The sequence below is a fragment of the Mytilinidion resinicola genome (assembly GCF_010093595.1).
Source record: "Mytilinidion resinicola strain CBS 304.34 unplaced genomic scaffold BDZ99scaffold_6, whole genome shotgun sequence".
NCBI classification, from domain to species: Eukaryota; Fungi; Ascomycota; class Dothideomycetes; order Mytilinidiales; family Mytilinidiaceae; genus Mytilinidion; species Mytilinidion resinicola.
In genome coordinates this window covers 199,285-219,827 of record NW_022985442.1, presented here as the reverse complement: position 1 = coordinate 219,827, position 20,543 = coordinate 199,285, and the positions used below count along the sequence as shown (strand labels likewise).

General features: G+C 52.0%; 5 protein-coding genes across 5 annotated transcripts; 2 read left to right on the top strand and 3 right to left on the bottom strand.

The window, feature by feature from the left end:
- Nucleotides 1–487: 487 nt before the first annotated feature.
- On the bottom strand, nucleotides 488–2,295 carry BDZ99DRAFT_496610 (uncharacterized protein). The gene is made up of 3 exons (XM_033723452.1): nucleotides 1,785–2,295; nucleotides 1,505–1,729; nucleotides 488–1,445 (listed from the first exon to the last, which is right to left on the bottom strand). The coding sequence occupies exons 1-3, from the start codon at nucleotides 2,160–2,162 to the stop codon at nucleotides 879–881; spliced, it is 1,170 nt and encodes a 389-aa protein (XP_033579056.1). The 5' UTR covers nucleotides 2,163–2,295; the 3' UTR covers nucleotides 488–878.
- Nucleotides 2,296–3,157: 862 nt separating this feature from the next.
- On the top strand, nucleotides 3,158–5,671 carry BDZ99DRAFT_412596 (heat shock protein-like protein 70). Its single transcript, XM_033716658.1, has 2 exons — nucleotides 3,158–3,520; nucleotides 3,573–5,671. Exons 1-2 carry the CDS (start codon nucleotides 3,435–3,437, stop codon nucleotides 5,446–5,448), a joined length of 1,962 nt encoding a protein of 653 aa, XP_033579055.1. The 5' UTR covers nucleotides 3,158–3,434; the 3' UTR covers nucleotides 5,449–5,671.
- A 412-nt stretch (nucleotides 5,672–6,083) lies between these two features.
- BDZ99DRAFT_460870 (uncharacterized protein) lies at nucleotides 6,084–7,441 on the bottom strand. The gene is made up of 2 exons (XM_033719482.1): nucleotides 7,394–7,441; nucleotides 6,084–7,311 (listed from the first exon to the last, which is right to left on the bottom strand). The coding sequence occupies exon 2, from the start codon at nucleotides 7,025–7,027 to the stop codon at nucleotides 6,422–6,424; it is 606 nt and encodes a 201-aa protein (XP_033579054.1). The 5' UTR covers nucleotides 7,028–7,311; nucleotides 7,394–7,441; the 3' UTR covers nucleotides 6,084–6,421.
- A 132-nt stretch (nucleotides 7,442–7,573) lies between these two features.
- On the top strand, nucleotides 7,574–17,652 carry BDZ99DRAFT_557755 (vacuolar protein sorting-associated protein-like protein vps13; the record flags this gene model as incomplete). Its single annotated transcript, XM_033727209.1, has 4 exons — nucleotides 7,574–14,347; nucleotides 14,401–14,721; nucleotides 14,769–15,129; nucleotides 15,184–17,652. Exons 1-4 carry the CDS (start codon nucleotides 7,905–7,907, stop codon nucleotides 17,650–17,652), a joined length of 9,594 nt encoding a protein of 3,197 aa, XP_033579053.1. The 5' UTR covers nucleotides 7,574–7,904.
- Nucleotides 17,653–18,340: 688 nt separating this feature from the next.
- BDZ99DRAFT_568838 (uncharacterized protein) lies at nucleotides 18,341–19,469 on the bottom strand (the record flags this gene model as incomplete). The annotated part of the gene is made up of 1 exon (XM_033727823.1): nucleotides 18,341–19,469. Exon 1 carries the CDS (start codon nucleotides 19,412–19,414, stop codon nucleotides 18,341–18,343), a length of 1,074 nt encoding a protein of 357 aa, XP_033579052.1. The 5' UTR covers nucleotides 19,415–19,469.
- Between the last annotated feature and the right edge of the window lie 1,074 nt (nucleotides 19,470–20,543).

Genomic DNA, 20,543 nt, shown 5'->3' with positions numbered 1-20,543 from the left:
GAAACACATTTCTCACCCACTCATGAGCGCTACCAATCCGAACGCCGGATTAACATCGTTAACGAGATGGTATGATACCAGGCAAAGAAACCTTACATATCGCTATATCTTCAATTGGCCCCCTCTCGACTGATAAGATAGCCGCCGGAAGTCTAGACATCGACCTTTTCTAGAAAATGGGGGACTCAATGACAGGCTCAACAGATGTAAGCATGAACCCACCTGCAGATGCACTAATTTTCCGAGGCCTTCAAAGGTGGGATGGCTCAGCCAAGGCTCAGCCAATCTCTACACAGGGGTTGGAAAGACCCGAGTATATAGACAATATATAGATGGAGCCGCACCATGCGGAACTACCGCTGGGTTTTGTAGCTGAACTTGGTAAAGCGCTAACTGTGGCCACAGGTAAATTCCACGGCAACGTGATGTAGCCTATGGGATTCCATGCCTGCCATCAGGAACTCCCGAGGCAAAGCCGAGATCAATCGATCCATCTTATCTCAAAGATCCCCGTAGAAAGCATACCAATCTAGCCAGACTGATAACGATCAGTATAGGTTATATATACGATGAATTTAAAGAGCTGGCCGATTTTGAAGTCACACAAGAAAACCACGGGTTGTAGACTTTATCAAACGCTCACCTTCGACTGCGCCTTGCAGATAAAATACATGTTCATAAAACTGTGAATATCCCTCCGTATTCACCAACTCGCTCAAATCCTCCAAACTGAGAAAAGCTTCGCTGGCAAGCCGAAGTGTCTTGAGTGCATTGGAGCATAGAAAAGTGTGAATTGAATTGAAGGCCTAAGGGAAATCAAAGTGCCGCCAAAGCCAATGTGAATCCGTACTCCATTTACGAAAAAGGTGGATCAGTTCTCATGAATCCTTCTTCTCTTCATTTGCGTCATCTTTCTGGTCATCCTTTTCTTCTCCTTCCTCGTTCTTCTCTTCACCACCCTCCTGGCCATCCTTCTTATCCTCATCCTTACCGCTTTCATCATCTGACTCTCTTTCAGCAGCTTCGTCTTCCTCTACTTTCTTGCTCTGGATGAGCTTCTCCTCCTCTTGTTCTTCGTCAAAGGTCAACTTCCTAAGCGTCGCAATCTTGTCCGTTCCACCGTGCTGTCTTTGTACTCGATCGGCAACCTCTCCTCGCCCAATCAGGCTGACGACAATACTGGCACCCACAATGAATGTGAGCACAAAGCGGTAAGTGTTGTACCATGGTGGAGTCCAGCCACGGTATGCGGCACGAGTGTCTACATAGTATAGACTGGTAAAGGCTAGGAACTGCGTAATGAGGGCGTATTCGACGGGCATGAGAATAGTAGGCCAGGCGACTGCAGGTGCTACCACGCCAATGGCATATCGCCGGTATCCTTGGTAACCACCATAGCCTGCGAATTCGAGGCCCCAATGGATGGCGCCTAGGAAAGAAATGATCTGGGCCAACCTCAGTATTTCTACGTATGTACTGAATTTTGATTCAAAGTTGTTCTTACCACTGCGCCGTAGCCAACCTGTAGTGGTTCCAGGACGTGAATCAAAGCCTCAGCAGTCTCATGCGATAATAGAAGTCCCGTTCCATGTTCCGTTGCGTTGGTGATTTCCCACGCGCAGAAAACGGTTGAAAGAGATGTTGCTAGGTACGGCAGTACACCGGCCAGACCAATATAGAAGGCTTGTGGCGGGACGTCGGAGAGAGAAAACGTGTCTTTTACAGTTTTCTAAGGTCGTTGTTTAGCTGGGCTCTCAAGGGTCACAACAAGCATCGTCGCTCACTAGGTCGCCCTTGATACCAGCCATCATGTCCACATCGCGCTCAGGATCGGGAGTCGCAATTTCATGCAAGATTGGATGTGTGCTGGACGTTGCTGATACAGTCTCTGGAGTTGGCTTGATTTCTTGATGAGCAAGCTTCTCCTCGTGTTTCTTGTCAATCTTGTCCCAAGGAGTATTGGTGACGGAACGCTGAAAGATGGCAGCTTGTAAAGGCTTCAATTGTGCAAGGGCCAGGGATTGGGGCCGTTTGGAGCTTATTGTGCACATTCGCGAGGTCCATTGTGCTGGAGAGGCTGTGAATTGAGGTTTTCGTATAGAGAAAGATGCTGGAGATTTGAGCGATCGCAGCAGGGTCCGCGAAGCTCCGTTGCGAAGCATTATTGCAACGGTGAAATTGAGCCTGTGATAGAAGAGGAGAGTCAATTGCGGCCAGCAATGGCATGCAAGACGGAGATGGGAGTCGCGAATGGCATATGAAGACGCGGCGAGCTCGGGGGCACAGGGGAGCTTGCTTCACAGCTGCGGTTGCCAGGAACGACATCATGACGTAGTGATGTCCCGAGCGCAGTGGCTGCTGCCAAGATACTGTCACGTGATGAGCACCGACCTCTCGGAGAAATGAGAGGGAACTCGCAGGAGGAGACAAGTGACAGATGCAGTTCCCGCCAATTAGATTTTGGAATCTATGGAAAGAGTGAAGAAAGACGGAGACTGATGAACTTCGACCTGCTCAGCGACGACGTGCCACGGGAATAGTTCCACCTCTCGCCGTGGAGTGAAGCCTGGTGAAGTCTGGCGAGACTTGCTGTTACCTGACAGCCTCACAGCCTGACATATCGAGTGAGGTTACAAGCTGCGACGTCAGAAGTGTGAGCCGAGCCTACCACGTCGCAACCTGGCGATGAGTTTTTTGGTGGGGTTGCCGCGCCCCGCCACGGCCGGGAAGGCTGGAGGGCACGATGAAAGTGGCACATTCGTGAAACACTCTGTTTTGTGCAGCCTTGTGACAGTTGCCTACTACTGCCTGAAGTGCTTCAATGGGTTTCCACAGAGTCCAAGTGAACAGCTGCTCTCTCTTTCAGAATCCGGAAAATGTATTGGAGCAACCCAAGCAGCGGCGGACAGGTGTACACACGAGACAGCTCCAGCGCCTTCTAGAATTAGAGTGCCACATTTTCCATGCCCGCGTCGGCTGGAGGGGCAACGGTGACGAAAGGGCCGCCCAGCACAGCATTCAGGCACCGTCTGTGCCGTGGAAGGGCTGTTTGTGCCCGAGTTGAGGGCGGCCTGGCCAAGCTATCGCAGGCCAGCAAAGCCCTTTGGCTGCGTTTGTGTCAACTGTGTGCTTGGTACTGTGGAGGCTGCAGCCGCCAGTCCCGTCGTGCCCGTCGCTGCGAGAAAGCGCTGGATGGTGGTGGAAGCTGGTGGTTGGCACTCGGACCACGTCGAAGCTTCTAGCAACAGTGATCGAAAAACCCACAAAGACTTCAAAAGGCCACCACGGCCCAGCTCTCCATCTTCTTTCACGCACTTCTCTCACCTGCACTCTACACGAAGCTCGACTTTTGCAGAGCACGCACAGCACTCACCACTACTTTGATACCCCAAGCCCTACTGTTACCCTCGAGTCCACCCTACACAACCGCAGCTATGGCCCCAGCTATCGGCATCGATTTGGGCACCACCTACTCGTGTGTGGGCATTTTCCGTGATGACCGCATCGAAATCATTGCAAAGTAGGATTCTCCAGCCTCTTTATTCTTTTGGCTATGTACTGACTCTCTACAGTGACCAGGGAAACCGCACCACCCCGTCGTTCGTCGCCTTCACTGACACGGAGCGTCTGATTGGTGACTCGGCGAAGAACCAAGTCGCCATGAACCCCTCCAACACCGTTTTCGACGCAAAGCGCCTGATCGGCCGCAAGTTCGCCGATCAGGAAGTGCAGGCCGACATGAAGCACTTCCCCTTCAAGATCATCGACAAGGGCGGCAAGCCTGTCGTCGAGGTTGAGTTCAAGGGCGAGAACAAGACTTTCACACCCGAGGAAATCTCGTCCATGATCCTCACCAAGATGAGGGAAACCGCCGAGTCGTACCTCGGAGGTACCGTCAACAACGCCGTCGTCACAGTCCCCGCCTACTTCAACGACTCGCAGCGACAAGCCACCAAGGATGCCGGTCTCATCGCTGGCCTCAACGTCCTCCGAATCATCAACGAGCCCACTGCCGCAGCCATTGCCTACGGCCTGGACAAGAAGACCGTCGGCGAGAGGAACGTTCTCATCTTCGACTTGGGAGGAGGAACCTTCGATGTCTCTCTCCTTACCATCGAGGAGGGTATCTTCGAGGTCAAGTCCACCGCTGGTGACACTCACTTGGGCGGCGAGGACTTCGACAACCGCCTCGTCAACCACTTCGTAACGGAGTTCAAGAGGAAACATAAGCGAGACTTAACCTCCAACGCCCGCGCCCTCCGTCGTCTCCGCACTGCCTGCGAGCGGGCTAAGCGCACCCTGTCCTCGTCTGCTCAGACCTCCATCGAGATCGACTCCCTGTTCGAGGGTATCGACTTCTACACCTCCATCACGCGTGCTCGCTTCGAGGAGCTGTGCCAGGACCTTTTCCGCTCCACCATGGAGCCTGTGGAGCGTGTTCTCCGCGACGCCAAGATCGACAAGAGCTCCGTCCACGAGATCGTTCTCGTCGGTGGCTCCACCCGTATCCCCAAGATCCAGAAGATGGTCTCCGACTTCTTCAACGGCAAGGAGCCGAACAAATCCATCAACCCCGACGAGGCTGTTGCCTACGGTGCTGCCGTCCAGGCCGCTATTCTTTCCGGTGACACCAGCTCCAAGTCGACGAGTGAGATCCTCTTGCTCGACGTCGCGCCGCTGTCCATTGGTATCGAGACCGCTGGTGGTGTCATGACTCCTCTCATTAAGCGCAACACCACTATCCCCACCAAGAAGTCGGAAGTCTTCTCCACCTTCTCCGACAACCAGCCCGGTGTGCTCATCCAGGTTTACGAGGGAGAGCGTGCCCGGACGAAGGACAACAACTTGCTCGGCAAGTTCGAGTTGACCGGCATCCCACCAGCGCCCCGTGGTGTTCCCCAGATCGAGGTTACCTTCGATGTTGACGCCAACGGCATCATCAACGTCTCAGCCCTCGAGAAGGGCACCGGCAAGACCAACAAGATTGTCATCACCAACGACAAGGGCCGTCTCAGCAAGGAGGAGATCGAGAGGATGTTGGCGGAAGCCGAGAAGTACAAGGCTGAGGATGAGGCTGAGGCCGGTCGCATCGCTGCCAAGAACGCCCTCGAGAGCTACGCCTACTCGCTGCGGAACACCATGTCCGACAGCAAGGTCGACGAGAAGCTCGACGCCAGCGACAAGGAGAAGCTCAAGTCTGCCATCGACGGCACCGTTACATGGCTAGACGACAACCAGACCGCCACCAAGGAGGAGTACGAGAGCCAGCAGAAGGAGTTGGAGTCTGTCGCCAACCCCATCATGATGAAATTCTACGGCCAAGGTGGAGAGGGCGGTGTTCCCGGCGGACCCGGTGGCTTCCCAGGAGCAGGCGGCTTCCCAGGAGCCGGCGGTGCCCCAGGAGGTGCCGGTCACGATGACGGCCCTACCGTGGAGGAGGTTGACTAAATTGTCGGCTTTTATTGCTGAATATCTCTTTAGTTCGATTCTTCTTCTGCATAGGTGGATTTTCATGGGTGGGTCTCCGGAGTTTGGAAGAGCTTTCCCATACCTTTTCCCTTTTGCATTTCCTCTGTTCTATCATGACGATTATCATGAGGGTGGAAAAAGTCTGCAAGGATGTACTCTACAGTAATGAGCAGAGATGCATTCAATGAATAACTTATACAATCTTTTGATTCCCAATGATCTTGCAAGTGAAGTGCAATGCCTTGTCATAGAAATCCGTGCACTGGTTTACAGCTGTATGAGGAGCTTCATAGTATTTTCAGCATCTCGAATAGGAGCGAAGTTCGCCATTTTGGACAACTGGTCAACTCACAAGGCTACCCCAGACGGCGTCAACAGGGTGTACGCAGATTGCCCATAGACGGTGGCAGGAAAGTGTAAGGATATCTATGGTAAGGCACTGTGTGTATGATCATGATTTTATACCTTGCCGCTCAGATCGATGATACGGGTTTTGGAGAGATGTGGGATCGCCACATCATGAGAGGCGTGTACAGTGACCTCGTCACAGATCCGTGTACACTTGTCTGCTGCTGCCTGAGGCTCCTCGATGCATTATCACAATTTCGAACGGTGTTGTTTGGAGCAATCGGTGAGCTTGCCAGGCCACATCAGGCAGTAGCTGATGGGAGTACGCACTTAGCTGTGCCGTTCGTCGCTCTAGGTTTCTATGAACATGTTGGAGCACCGCAAGCAGTGGCGGAACAGTGTGCGTGGAGTAATGACGAGATACTGTCTCTCGACTATAGTACAGTATACAACAACCCAACATCGCTTCAAATAGTGTGATAGTACACCGCTCCATCTACCCACCTCTACGCACCTACACCGTTGTCTCTTCTAAACAGCGCTCCTTAACCCTGTTCCCCTTCCCAAAATAACCCTGCTCAGCTTCTATCCCACTCCCGCATCCCTACGCCGCATCAATCGCCTCACTAAACGCCCCCACCACCGGCGCCCTCCTCACCTCCCACACATCCTCGCTGCTCTTCCCCGCCTTGACCCGCGCCGCCTTCTGGCGGTAATGCGCCTGAACGGCCCGCCGTCGCTCCGCCTCGCCGAGCGACTTGCTGCGCATGCAGAACCAGAACTGCGCCCAGTGCTCGCTGCACGAGCGCAGCTCGCCGTAACGGTAGATGTCGTTGAACTTGCCGCCGAGCGACTGGCAGTAGAAGGCGGAGTCGAAGGCGGCGCTGCAGGACATGGAGGAGGGGTAGAGGGATTCGTCGTGGGCCGGATCGAGGGGGGCGGAGCCGTCGGAGGGGGAGGGGTGGAATTTGAGTTTTGAGAGGGCGCCGGGGGTTTGGGAGGGGTTGGGGGAGGTGGTGGTGGTTGGGTTTGAGGGGGAGGTTTCGGCGGAGAGTTCGGCGAGGAAGGCGCGGAGCTCGGCGTCGGCTTGTTCGTCGCGGGTTAGGGCGCGTGGTTTTGGGGAGGCGGGCGCTGGAGGAGGAGGAGAGGTTGATGGGAGTTGTGCAGGCAGTGGTGGTTGTGAGGGTGTGGAGCTCCATAGCCAGCCCATTGTGAGGTTTGATTGATGATCTTGAGGGTGCGGTTTGAAATGTGAGGAGAAGATGTTGGATCGAAGTGGGGGTTGGGCGGTTTCGGGGTGGCTCAATTGCGGAGATGGGTTTAGAAATAAATGTTTTAGATGCGATCTGAGAGGTCACGATGGCGAGAAAGGCGGATGCCAAGAGATTTTCTGCCGACATCAAAACAGTACCTCTGGCTATGATTTCAGAGGGCTGGATAAGCTATAGAGATCTCCTAGGATGGATCTAGGAAGCTGAAGTTTCACTGCTTGCGCTTGTAACCACGTTAGAATAAGTCTTCCACGAAAGGGCCACTTAAGTTACCACAGAAGTACACGCCGCAAAGTTGAACATACCTAGCTGAAAGTATTCGTAACGCCCTTGTACATAGTCTATCCATAAATCAACCCATCGAAGCTTATCCGCCAGCAGTAAGGTGAGAGAGTTGAGAGTTGCAAGAAGATGGTTGATTCCACGTGACAGGCGCGGGACGGAGAAAACACCGACGTCACTCACTTCCCCATTTCAAGATATGGAGAAGGCTGCGTCGAGAAGCCTTTAACCACCAAGGGCGTCCGTGACGCGTACTCCTCTTGCCACTTCTATTTCTGCCTCTTTTCTTCATTCTCTTCTGGACGTGACCTTATTCTATTGACTCGTTCAGAACGATTTGTGGCACAGGGAGGCGTGGGAGAAGCAAGCACGGCGCCCCGCAACGTGTTTACTCCTCATCCACACACCACACGACGCTTCTACGACGCCCTCTCGAACGTCCCTTATGAAGTCACCAAGTCTAACGACGTGACCGCCCTTCGAACCCTTTTCTCCCTCTCGCCCCGGCCCGGGTAACGGCTACCCCTCTGCACGATGCTTGAGGGACTCGTCGCTAACCTGCTCAATCGCTTTCTGGGCATGTATGTTCAGAACTTCGACCCTAAACAATTGAATGTTGGGATATGGTCTGGAGATGTCAAACTACGAAATTTGGAACTCCGCCGCGAGGCTCTGGACCAGCTCCATCTCCCGCTCAACGTCGTCGAAGGACACCTCGGTTCACTCACACTATCGATTCCTTGGTCGAACCTAAGAGGGAAACCACTCAAGGTCAACATCGAGGATGTCTTCCTTTTGGCGGCACCGAAAGAAGACGCGGAATATGACGCGGAGGAAGAGGAGCGGCGAGCACATGCAGTGAAGATGGAGAAGCTCGATAGTGCGGAGCTGTTGAAGGAGAGGAATACCGAGGGCATGAGCCAGGAAGAACTGCAGAAGAACCAAAGCTTCACAGCCAGTATGGTTACTGCTATAGTTGACAATGTCCAAGTCAGCATCAAGAACATCCACATTCGATACGAGGATTCCATCTCGGACCCTGGTCACCCTTTCGCTCTCGGTATTACTCTCGAAGAGTTCAGCGCCGTTAGTACCGACGAGAACTGGACCCCGACATTCATACAAGGCTCGTCGAGCTCGACACACAAGCTTGCAACTTTAGGGTCGCTGGCGGTATACTGGGATACAGATACGGAACTCTTAGGCACTGGAAAAGGAACCCAAGACAAGGATGAGCAAGGTGTTGATCATAGTGATTTCATCGAGAAATTCCGGGATATGATTGTTAGGAGCGACAACCCCAAGGTCGGAGACCATCAATTTATCTTGAAGCCTGTTAGTGGTCGTGCAGGGCTGGAGATGGATAAGACTGGCAAATCAGATAGGCCAAAGATGAAGGCTCGCCTGTTATTCGACGAGCTCGGTTTCATCATTGATGAAGACCAGTATCGAGATGCCCTAATGCTTGTGGATCTTTTCCATTATTTCATCAGACACCAAGAATACAAAAAGTTTCAACCCAAATCGTCCCCCAAAGAAGACCCCGAAGGCTGGCTACGGTTCGCTGGAAAGGCTGTTCTTGACAAAATCCATGACAAGAACCGGAAGTGGAGCTGGGACTACTTCAAGGAGCGCCGAGATGATCGAGTACGCTACATCCAGCTCTTCAAGAAGAAGAAAAAGGAAGAGAAGTTGACGCCTGCGGAGATCGAAGAGCAGGACAAACTAGAGAGGAAGCTTACCTACGAAGACCTTCGTTTCTGGCGCTCTCTGGCTCGAAATGAACTCCGTAAAGAGAATATCGGCGTCAAGAAACCGCCACCCAAGCAAACGTGGACCCAGTGGGCGTGGGGATCCAAACCTCAAGAACAAGCCGACGATGATACTCAAATGTCCGAGCAACAGCGAAAGGAGCTATACGATGCAATTGACTGGGACGAAAAGAAGAACATCACTGAAGCGGTAGATATGCCGAAAGAGTATGTTCGGATAGAAGTCAATTTGAGTCTGAGGACTGGCAGCTTCACCCTCAAGAGGGATCCACATGGCAAGAAAACTGAGATTCTACGGCTTCTATTCGATTCCTTTACGACTACCGTCTTGAAGAGGACAGACTCTATGTTCGCCAAAGTCAGCCTTGAGGGGATGAGGCTCTACGACGGGACAACCGAGGGCAGCCTTTTTCCGCAGATCATCACCATCAAAGACGCTCCTCCAGTTCCAGATGAGAAGCGTTTCGAAGAACTCAATGACGACGAAACATCGAAAGAGGATGGGGAAGACGAGGAAGAAGCTGAAGATCCATTCTTCCAGCTATCTTTCGAGCAGAACCCTCTCGATGGTAGTGCGGACACTGCTCTTACCATGAAGCTCGAGGGCATGGAAATCGTCTACAACCCAATCTTCGTTGTCGAAGTAGCCAAGTTCTTCAAGCCTCCAGAACGACATATGGAGTCCATTGGTGCCCTTATGGAGACTGCTGGTGCGACTGTAGAGGGCCTCCGGCAGCAGACTCGCGCCGGTCTGGAATTCGCACTGTCTGAGCACAAAACTATCAACGCTCAGTTGGACCTTCAAGCACCTCTGATCATCGTCCCTGATTCCGTCACCGAGGCTTCAAGCATTTGTCTCATATTGGATGCGGGTCACGCCAGTGTAACCAGCGAGCTCGTCGACAAAGACACCATTCGAGATATCCAGTCAAAACAGAAACAGCAATACACCGAAGAGGACTTCAAACGACTAGAAGGATTGATGTATGACAAGTTCTTATTGAAGCTGGAGTCTACTCAAGTCCTGATAGGCACTTCCATCGAGGAGACTCGTGCCCAACTAGACGACAATTCAGCTTCCAAAGATCTTCACATCATTGACCGTATCAATATGGACTTCAAGATCGAGATCTGTATCGTTCCCAAAGCGTCAGACCTGACTAAATTCCGCATATCCGGAAATCTCCCAGTGCTTCATGCCTCGGTATCTGATGCAAAATACAAAAATCTCATGAAGCTCATAGACGTAGCCATCCCCAAGTTCGACGACGATGAGCCAACTAAAGAGGTTATCGATGGCGCGAAAGGGCCTTCGAACCCCAAACCTACAAGCACAGGGCGAGATGAAGGACCATTGGGCCGTCAAAGGTCAAAGTCCTTCCAATTCGCGGCTCAAGAGCATGCGCTTGTCATGGACGAAGAGGGCGATAATTCGGGCGACGAACACTTCGAGAAAGCAACCGAGAGCAAATCGCCGGCCGAAGCTGCTTCCCACCAACGGAACTTCGAATTCAATTTCACTGTCGACAAGCTCCAAGGCTCCTTGTACAGATCCGATCCTGAAGGCAAAAAGCCAGATCAACTTCTAGTCGAACTCGTTGCGGAACACTTCTTCCTGGAGTTCTACCAAGCGCCCTTCGAAATGGCGGCGGAGGTTCGTCTCAAAACCCTTGCTGTAGAAGATCATGTTGAGGAGAATCCTCTCCCTGAATTTCGCAACATAATTTCTTCCGAGGATTCGGACTCATCTACACAAAAGGACCTGTTCCAAGTCAAATTCTTCAAGGTCAACAAAGATTCTCCCGAATTCATGTCAAAGTACGAGGGCATCGCAACAAACCTGGACGTATCAGTTTCAACCATCAATCTGATCGTTACCCGCAAGACTTTGCTGACTTTGCTTGATTTCGTGTTGATAACTTTCACAAACCCGGGAGCAGAGTCAGATCAGAAGCAAGCGGCCATAAAGGAAGCGGAACGACTGCAAGCGACAGAAGCCTCGCCTGGAGATCCTGACAAGATTCGCATCAAAGCTGATTTGAAGCGGATTGCTGTCATTCTCAACAACGACGGAATCCGGCTCGCAACTTTGAGCTTGAACTCCGGCAATGTTGGAATCTTCCTTTCAGGAAAGTCGATGCGCATTGGTGGCCGGCTTGGAAACCTAAATCTTGTGGACGATATTAACCAAGGGGTATCCGCAGAATCATCCCTCCGCCAGCTTGTAACGATCGAAGGGAAAGACCTCGCTGACTTCAGCTATGAGACATTCGATGAGGAGTCTGAGGCGTACCCTGGCTATGACTCTTCCATAATACTGAAAGCTGGGTCTATCAAGATCAACTTCCTTACCGAGCCATTCCGGAAGATCATGGAGTTCGCCGTCAAGTTTGGCAAGATGCAGGCCATCTTCAACGCTGCGCGTCAAGCAGCTGCGAACCAAGCGAGCCAGATTCAGGAGAGAGCCAACAAGATGCATTTCGACATCGTCATCAGCACGCCCATTGTGGTATTCCCCAGAATGGTCATCAGTGACAAGGCGGACCGGGACACTTTGACCGCAAATCTTGGAGAGATCTATGCGAAGAACAAATTTGTTCCTGTGGACGACTCTAAGTCTTCTGATGTCGCAAACAAGCTATCAGCCGGTATCAGGCACATAAAGCTGACCTCCAATTTGCATTACGGAGATGACCAGTCCGAAGAGCTCCAACTGATCGACAAAGTTGATCTGGACTTCAACCTTACCATGATTGATCACAAGCCCGGATTAGAAAGACCGGATCTTGAGATTGAGGGCTCAATGTCGGATCTAAATCTCAAGCTTACACAAGAGCAGATGAGGCTTATGTTGGAGCTTGCTAGGTCTGTCCCAGCAGCCTTCGCTACCGAATCGGACGCCGTCATAGAGGATGATCTGCAGCACGAGCTACCAGATTTCACAACGGAAACTGCTAAAGAGTTCACCGACGATGGGCCAGACTCTGAAGAAGACACTGGGAAGGTCGTTTCAAGCCAAGGCCCTGAGTTGCACACTGGTGATGACAAATGGACCAAACTCGACTTTATCTTCAAGGTCGGCACAATTGGACTGGAGCTCATCAAGGCCAAAGAAGACGAGCCTGTTGGAGACCTCGAAGCAGCAAGCCTTTCCAAGTTCTCGCTAAATGAAACGAACGTCAAGCTACGAATGATAAGCGATGGTGCTCTGGAGGCCGAGCTCCTCGTGCAGTCCTTTACTATCAGAGATAGCCGCACCCAGGAAACCAACAAATTCCGCAAAATCATGTCTCTCATCAACAACGATGTCAAGCAGCAGTTCATGGCCAGCGTGTCGATTTCTGGGGGCACCGAGAACAACTTGATTGCAATTCTTACTATCGACAGCCCTCGAGTGATCCTGGCTCTCGATTATCTATTCGCTCTCCAATCTTTCATCACCTCCGGTCTCGAAACCGAGGAGCCCTTGGCGATTGAAGAAGAATCGGAAGATGATGGTCACGATGCTGACAGTACTTTGAGTGCGCATTCAGGGGACCTTGCTAGGCCCACTCGTGATGTCAAAGCTGAGTCTACAGGAGAAGAAGATTCTGGGATGAATATCTCTTTCCGAGTCAATCTCGTAGATGCGCAAGTTGTGCTTATTGCTAACCCTGCTATCATCAGCTCCGAAGCCATTGTTCTGGGCACGAAGCAAGTCCTCGTATCAAAACAACAAGCTATGACGCTGCAGGTGGACAAAGTCGGAATGTTCCTTTGTCGCATGGACAGATTCGACGATAGCAGACTGAGGATCCTTGACGACTTCAGCATCCAGACGTCTCTGGACATGCGGTCTCAAGGCACAAAATCATCTCTCACTAGCATTAGCGTCGACATTGAGCCTCTTATACTCCGGCTGTCGCTTCGAGATATCTTGCTTGCCATGCAAATCGTCAGCCGTGCTTCGGAGATGTCAGCCAACGATGGAGAGAAGCCAGGTAGCCAAGAGCCACAGAAAATCAAAGAAATCGCTAGTTCCGGTGCAAAGTCTGCGAAGGGAACAACTGTAAAGAAATCAGCGAAGGCGATTTCTACTACGAAGACCGCAAAGCGATCTAGCCGGCAAGGTCTACCAGAACCACCGCCACGACCGACCGGCTCAGCTGTCATCAAGCGCGAGGAAATGAAAGTCAATATCGAAGGAATCCGCGTTGTTCTTATCGGTGACCTCCATGAGCTTCCTATGCTGGACTGGAGAGTGAAGAGATTTGGCGTCGAGGTCAGAGACTGGTCCGGAGCGATGACAGCCGACACCAGTCTGGAGACTTTATTCAACATCTACAACTTCTCCAAATCCGCCTGGGAGCCTCTTGTTGAGCCCTGGCAATTAGGGTTCCACATGTCGAAAGAACAAAATCCCGACAAGCTCTCTGTGGAGCTCTACTCAAGAAAGTCCCTGGAGCTGACAGTAACATCTGCCACCATTGCACTAGCTTCAAAATCTGCAGATTTCCTCTCGTCTGAAGAAGACATCTTGTCTAAGCCCAGAGGTACCGATGCGCCATACAGAATTCGCAACTACACAGGCTTTGATATCAATGTCTGGTCTGAGGCTCGAGATGATCAAGAAGGTTATGCTGCCAAACTTGCCGACGGAGAAGAACAACCTTGGCGCTTCGAAGATCCTTCTGCTACGAGAGAGAGCTTGTCCGCAGAGGGAGCTACTGGTGTCGTAGGCATCAAGCTAGAAGGCAGCGGCTTTGACAGCATTGCTCGCGTTCCGGTACATCGCGAAGGCGAACAGCTTTACAATCTCAAGCCCAAGAAGGACCGCGTACAGCATCGCCTTCTTGCGGAAGTTACCCTCGGAGCGGACAACGTGAAGTACATTACTTTCCGGTCTCCTCTTCTTGTGGAGAACAACACGCAGATCCCTATAGAGCTGGGCGTCTTCAGCTCAGAAGAGGGCCATCTGCTAAAAATCGAGAAGATTGCACCAGGTGATGCTAGGCCTGCTCCAGTGGGCTCAGCATACATGCACTCCTTGGTGATCCGCCCGGATCAAGGTTTTGGGTATACATGGTCGAATGAGCGCCTCTTTTGGAAAGACCTTCTCCAGAGACCGACGCGCACCATCACCTGCCGTGGCGAGCAAGACGATACATCGCCGCCCTTCTACTTCCAGATGCACGCCGCTTTTGATAAAAATGATCCATTGACTGAGTAAGTGACCCAAAGATCTTTAGGAGTATCATTCCAAATGCTCACCTATGAAGTGTTTATCCCTATATGCGAATCCGACTTGCCGCTCCCATTGAGGTCCAGAACTTGCTCCCTTATGACTTCAAGTACCGCATCTACGACGGTAATACCAAGAAGGATTGGACAAACTTCCTTCGTAAAGGCGGTGTTAGCCCGGTTCATGTGGTTGAACTGTCACATCTGCTCTTGCTAAGCGTAGACATGCAAGACACGCCTTTCAGACCTAGCAAGTTTGGTATCATTAACTCCACTGATCGGGAAAACTTCCGGCGTGAAAAGACGCTGGAGGTCAAAGATAACGACGACTTGACCCTCCATCTCAAAATGCATTTCTAGTAAGACTATCCTTTTTTCCAATCCGTCCTCGACTGACCACTTTCAGCAACATCCCTGACGGAGGTGGATCCTTCAAGGTCACCATCTACAGTCCTTATGTCATCCTGAATCGTACCGGTCTGGAGCTTGACGTGCGCGGCAAACAATTCCTCGGACAAGCGAAAGCTGCTGCCGGTCAGAGTGTCTTTGCAAACAGTGAGAATGATGCACAAAAACCTATGCCTTTCATGTTCTCGTTCTCAACCGATGACAAGAAAAACCGAGCGCTTATCAAAGTTGGGAAGGCGAATTGGAGCAAACCTCAGAGTTTCGACGCTATCGGCAGTACGTACGCCGTCACGCTGCCAGCTTCCACTGCGAGATCTGAAATGCATATTGGCATTACGGTAGATGAGGGCGAGGGCAAGGTAAGTTCACATTACTCCACTGTTGGCAAAGAAATGTTATTAACTCCGTTGCAGTACAATCTAAGCAAAGTCGTCACTATTGCACCGCGTTTCATTCTCAAGAACAAGACGACAGAAGATCTCAACATCCGCGAACCTGGATCGTCGGAATGGCTACCTCTGAAACATGGCGAACTTCTCCCTCTTCGATTCCTGAAGCAAGGTTCCAATCCACAGTTGTGCCTCTGCTACCCCGGGGTCAACAACCAGTGGTCATCGCCATTCAACATCTCCAACGTTGGCAACGTCCACGTGAAGCTGTCTAAGGCAGGCCAGCGGCAAAAACTCATTAGAATCGATGTTCTCATGGAAAATGCCACCATATTCCTCCACGTTAGCGTCGAGACCAAGCACTGGCCGTTTTCCATGCGCAATGAGAGTGATCAGGAATTCCTCTACTGGCAAACTAATCCAAACGTTGACGAAGATGAGGACGACCGAGGTTCTGGATTCCGACCTATCCGGTACCGCCTCCCTCCGCGAAGTATCATGTCATATGCATGGGACTTCCCGGCTGCTAAGAACAAGGAGATCGTCCTAAGCGCTAATGGACGTGAACGACATGTTAAACTAGCAGAAATTGGCAACCTCATTCCATTCAAGGTTCCTCCGGCGCAAGGGTCTACGCGCCAAAAGGTCATTGATCTCAATGTCGTCGCGAAGGGCCCAACACAGACGCTTGTGCTGTCCAACTTCAAGCAATCCAAGAGTTTGTACAAGCAGAAGTCTGGATCTGCTTCCCAGTCAACTACTGGCGGCTTCGAGATCAAAGAGATGGATACCGACGTAACCTTCAAAGCGCAGATACGTTTCGCTGGTATCGGCATCTCGCTGATCAACCGACAATTGCGTGAGCTCATCTATCTCACTCTCCGAGACATCGAGGTCAAATACTCCGACTCTCCTCTATACCAGACCCTGAATACCACTGTCAAATGGATCCAGATCGACAACCAATTATATGGAGGAATCTTCCCTATCATTTTCTACCCCAGTGTTGTTCCCAAGACAGGCAAGGAGATGGAAGCGCATCCTATCTTCCAGACGAACATCACACGGGTTAAAGACGACTCATATGGGGTGCTGTACATCAAGTATTTCACTTTCTTGCTTCAGCAGATGACGCTAGAAATTGACGAAGACTTCATATTCGCCATGCTGGACTTCACGAAAATACCAGGAGCCTCTTGGTCTGAGGAGAAAGAGGGCAAACTGTGCGACGACACTCTCGAAATTCCGGAGCCAGCACAAGAGCAAACGGGCCAAGACGTTTACTTCGAGCTTCTCCATCTCCAACCGATGCAAATAGATCTGTCCTTTGTTCGTACGGAGCGTATCAACGCTGAGGATACAATGACATCGAACAACCCCTTCATGTTTGCCGTTAACGTTCTCACAATGTCCATCGGAAACGTCAACGATGCACCCGTAAGATACAACGCGCTCATGCTTGAGAACGCTCGAGTCTCATCAGAAGCTCTGATCGCCAACATTAAGAACCACTACGTCCAAGAGAGTCTCCGACAGGTCCATGTCGTGCTCGGTTCTGCCGATTTCCTCGGAAACCCTGTTGGCTTATTCACGAACATCAGCTCTGGAGTGGCAGATATCTTCTATGAGCCGTACCAGGGTCTTGTCGCTTCTGATAGGCCTCAAGATCTCGGCATTGGCATCGCCAAAGGCGCATCCAGCTTTGTCAAGAAGTCTGTGTTTGGGTTCTCGGACAGTATGGCCAAGTTCACCGGAAGCATGTCGAAGGGCCTTGCTGCAGCCACCATGGACAAGGAGTTCCAAGACCAGAGAAGAATGTCTCGAAACAGGAATCGACCGAAGCATGCCTTGTACGGCATCACCTCCGGTGGCAACGCGTTCGCCAGCAGTCTAGCCAGCGGCATTGGAGGTCTCGCACGCCATCCCATCCAAGGCGCCGAGAAAGAAGGCGTCGCCGGCTTTGTCAAAGGCGTTGGCAAAGGCCTCTTTGGTCTCCCCACTAAAGCTGCCATCGGTGCCTTCGATCTCGCTTCCAACATGGCCGAAGGCGTGCGCAACACCACCACCGTCTTCGACCAAGAAGGCCTCGACCGCGTCCGCCTCACCCGTTTCATCGGCCAGGACGGCGTCGTGCGGCCTTATAGCCAACGCGAAGCGCTCGGTCAGTTCTGGCTCAAGACCCTCGACAACGGGAAATACTTCCACGAGGACTACCTAGCCCATCTCGAGATCTCGGGCAAGGATATGTTGGTTATGCTCACGTATAACGGCATCATGCTTGTGCGAACGAAGAAGCTGCAGACGGAGTGGGATGTTCCGCTTAAGGATATCCAGACTATCTCAAAGGAGCGGACGGGGATGAGTATTACGCTCAAGGGCGGCACGAATGGGCCATTCATCCCGGTGGGCGATGAGAGTTCGAGGAATTGGTTCTATAAGCAGGTTGCCGTGGCTGTCAATGCTTATAATGATAAGTATAATGCTAAAGGGTAAAGGGAAAAGGGTAATGGAAAATTGGGTTGGCCTCCGGGCAGGTTATGAGTGGCTTGAGACTGTACGACGAGTTCTTGTGTATTCTTTAGGCGTGTCTTTTCTACTTTTTTTCACTTCTTTTTCTTTTTCTTTTTGACATTGCTTTGGAAGGGCATCTGAGCGTTTTGATGAGCAATATAAAACGTGTCTCTTTCCTCTACCGGCCTTCCGGTATGCGACTTTACGGCCAGGATTAATAGAGTCACGTGACATCACACTCGGCATATACATCTTTCATCAGTACTCAACAGGACTTCATAGGACAAACAAGATGGAGTCATATGGGAGATTTATAAAGGTATGATATGAGTGTATAACAGCATGACTCATCACTGATTATGGGTATAGAAGATTGTAACAAGCTCTTACAGAACGTTGCTCGCCCCAGCAGGATGGTGTATCCGGAGGTATTTTCTCATCACACCCAGGCTTACCAACTTCGAACAACTTTCTTCATGTACATATGCGCGTGCTGACATTCTTGTCTTCCGGAAAAGCCATCTTGATCCACCTCGGACATCCAAACACCAAATCATACCTCGAGGACCATGTCGATGACAATCCTCCGCGACCTCGCTTCCTCCCACCTGCCCCTAAAGCCCGGTTTTCAATACCGACGACCTCGATACTTGGCGTTGAAGTTTCGTTCCTAGGAATCATTGCTCCTTGTTGCCAATTGTTCGAAGATGTAGCTGAGAATAGCCATCATCACCACGACGCGCACTGCGCAAGGAATGTTATCTGTCCAGCTTTGAATCGATGCGCTAAGGCTCTGCTGCACGCTGGGCACCAGTTGTTGTACTGGCATAGGAGGTATTGGAGCCGGCTGGAGTTTTGCTTGACCGGGTCGTACTGGCACAGCAGCCGAATCTTCCTCATCACCGGTCTGCGACTCGTCTTCTGACGGCGGAGGAGTACCTTGAGGGAGCGGTCTTTGTAATTTTTGTCCTAACGCTGCACATACCCGTTGTCGCAGCGATACTCGGGCCGGATCTTCCTGGACAGTCCCATCTGGTTGTGGCTGCGCCGGATCCCGAAAGAGTTCTCCCTCCTCCTTGTACCTGGTCCAGTCGTGGATCCAGTGGCGGGAATGTGGTCTCCGTCCCGCCAAAGGAAGCCGGGTCTTCTCGTTGACGGTCTCGTTTTTTTGCGCCTCTTCGTCCACGTCGTCGGACGAGTCCGAATTGGCAGGTGTTCCCAGAGAGGCACAAGTCCGCTCCCCGGGTGCGGCGTCGAGGATGGGACGCCACTCGATATCACCAAATGATACTCTTCGCTGTGGTTGCGGCGTGGTGGCAGCGGCGGCGCCTCGAAGAATGCCAACGGCTGGGCTAGCGCCGGTGTCGGGACGCTTTGGGATCTGGACGCGATCCAGGACAAGAGCTCCGGGCCCAGGAACGCGGTCGCGGGGGACTTCGACTCCCCATGGCTCGACCTCTTCATCGTCGCCGGGAGGAGGGCTCTTGCGCGGTCGTCCTGGTCCGCACTTCTGCGATGGTTGGGATCCGGATGCTTGGACGACTGCTGGATTCTGCTGCGAGGTCCCTGCTGGAGTGGCAGGGCTTTGAGACTGGACAGGTGTCGGAGGTGGCAGTCCTCTGCGCTCTTCGATGACAGCGCTCGTCTGTCGCATCTGTGCCAGTTGGTCTGATCTTGCCTGACGCCTCCGCGCCTCCTCAGCGGCCTTCGCCGCCTTTTCCTGCGCTCGGGTTGGAAGAGCCATGTCGTCTGTATGAAGAGGCAGGGATGTCTGTCAGAAGGGATGACACTGTCTGGTGTGGAAAGATGGCAAGCTTGTTGATGTCAAGTCTGGGTTGAGACGGTTGGTGGATGGTCAAGAGGTGGTGTGTTGATGGTGTATGTCGGACACGCAGCACGGATGGTGGTGGAACGTATAAAAAGGACTCAAGCACCACGGGCGCAACGCTTGATAACTAGTCAGTTTCACTGGCACGTGAGTGCATAGTATCCTTGTTAACACGCGGGCGCGGGAGCATTCACAGGCACCAGAAAACCCCCTCAGTGCGCGCGGATACCTCCACGCAGAGCTTATATTGGCGGTGAACGCCTCAGAAAAAAAGAAGGGGCCTATAGTATCTCCAAGAAGAAATGGGAACAAGGGGGGAGGTCGGGAGAGAGTGTATCGTTGATGTATTGGAAGCCTCTTGCTCCAGGCAGGCTCTGGATGGGAGATCTGATGTCCGGGAGCCACTACCACCGCGAGCTGCCGTCAATCTTCTTGCCCACTGCATTTCTGCCTCTAGCACCGTCGATCCTCTCCTTCTCCTTGGTCTCTTCTTTCTCTTCGACCCCCTCCCCGCTGTCGCCCTCGTCTTTCCAAGGCTCGAGATCGTACTCCTTGCGCTTAGGTTTGAAACCTTTACTCGGACCTTCCTCTTTAGCGGGTTTGGGAAAGATGTGCACTTTGATGCGATAAGCTGCGCAGCAGAAGGGTATGCACATCACTGCTCCTTACGGATCTGTTACTTCAGAGTGTCGGCCCACTTTTTAGCGTTTGGTCAACCTGCGGCTTTTAAGGTTGTCAGAGCACCTCTGGAGGCCGGAAGAGAGTCTAGGAGCTCCGCGAAAGCGGCATGTAGCGGTGTTACTTGCCACCTCTGTCCGCTTATGGCATTAGTCTCATAGAGCCAGAAAAGGGATGATTTCATGGTCCCCGTTGGATGTAGTCGTGGCCCTCATAAGAGACTTCTTCAAATATCTCCATCGTTCATATGTGGAGGCACAGGGTAATGCCAGGGAGTTCCTCTTAGACCTCGAGCTCTACATCCTCTCAACCTCTTGCGAGAGCGGCAGCTCTGATCCCTTGAGCATCTATATGAGCAAATCCTATC

Bases quoted from the DNA above. Each gene is read 5' to 3' on its own strand.
- BDZ99DRAFT_412596 (XM_033716658.1), top strand. From the start codon at position 3,435: ATGGCCCCAGCTATCGGCATCGATTTGGGCACCACCTACTCGTGTGTG. The intron at 3,521-3,572 runs GTAGGATTCTCC...GACTCTCTACAG, and splicing joins CGCATCGAAATCATTGCAAA to TGACCAGGGAAACCGCACCA.
- BDZ99DRAFT_496610 (XM_033723452.1), bottom strand. From the start codon at position 2,162: ATGCTTCGCAACGGAGCTTCGCGGACCCTGCTGCGATCGCTCAAATCT. The intron at 1,730-1,784 runs GTGAGCGACGAT...CAACGACCTTAG, and splicing joins CTGGTATCAAGGGCGACCTA to AAAACTGTAAAAGACACGTT. The intron at 1,446-1,504 runs GTAAGAACAACT...AGGTTGGCCCAG, and splicing joins AGGTTGGCTACGGCGCAGTG to ATCATTTCTTTCCTAGGCGC.
- BDZ99DRAFT_460870 (XM_033719482.1), bottom strand. From the start codon at position 7,027: ATGGGCTGGCTATGGAGCTCCACACCCTCACAACCACCACTGCCTGCA.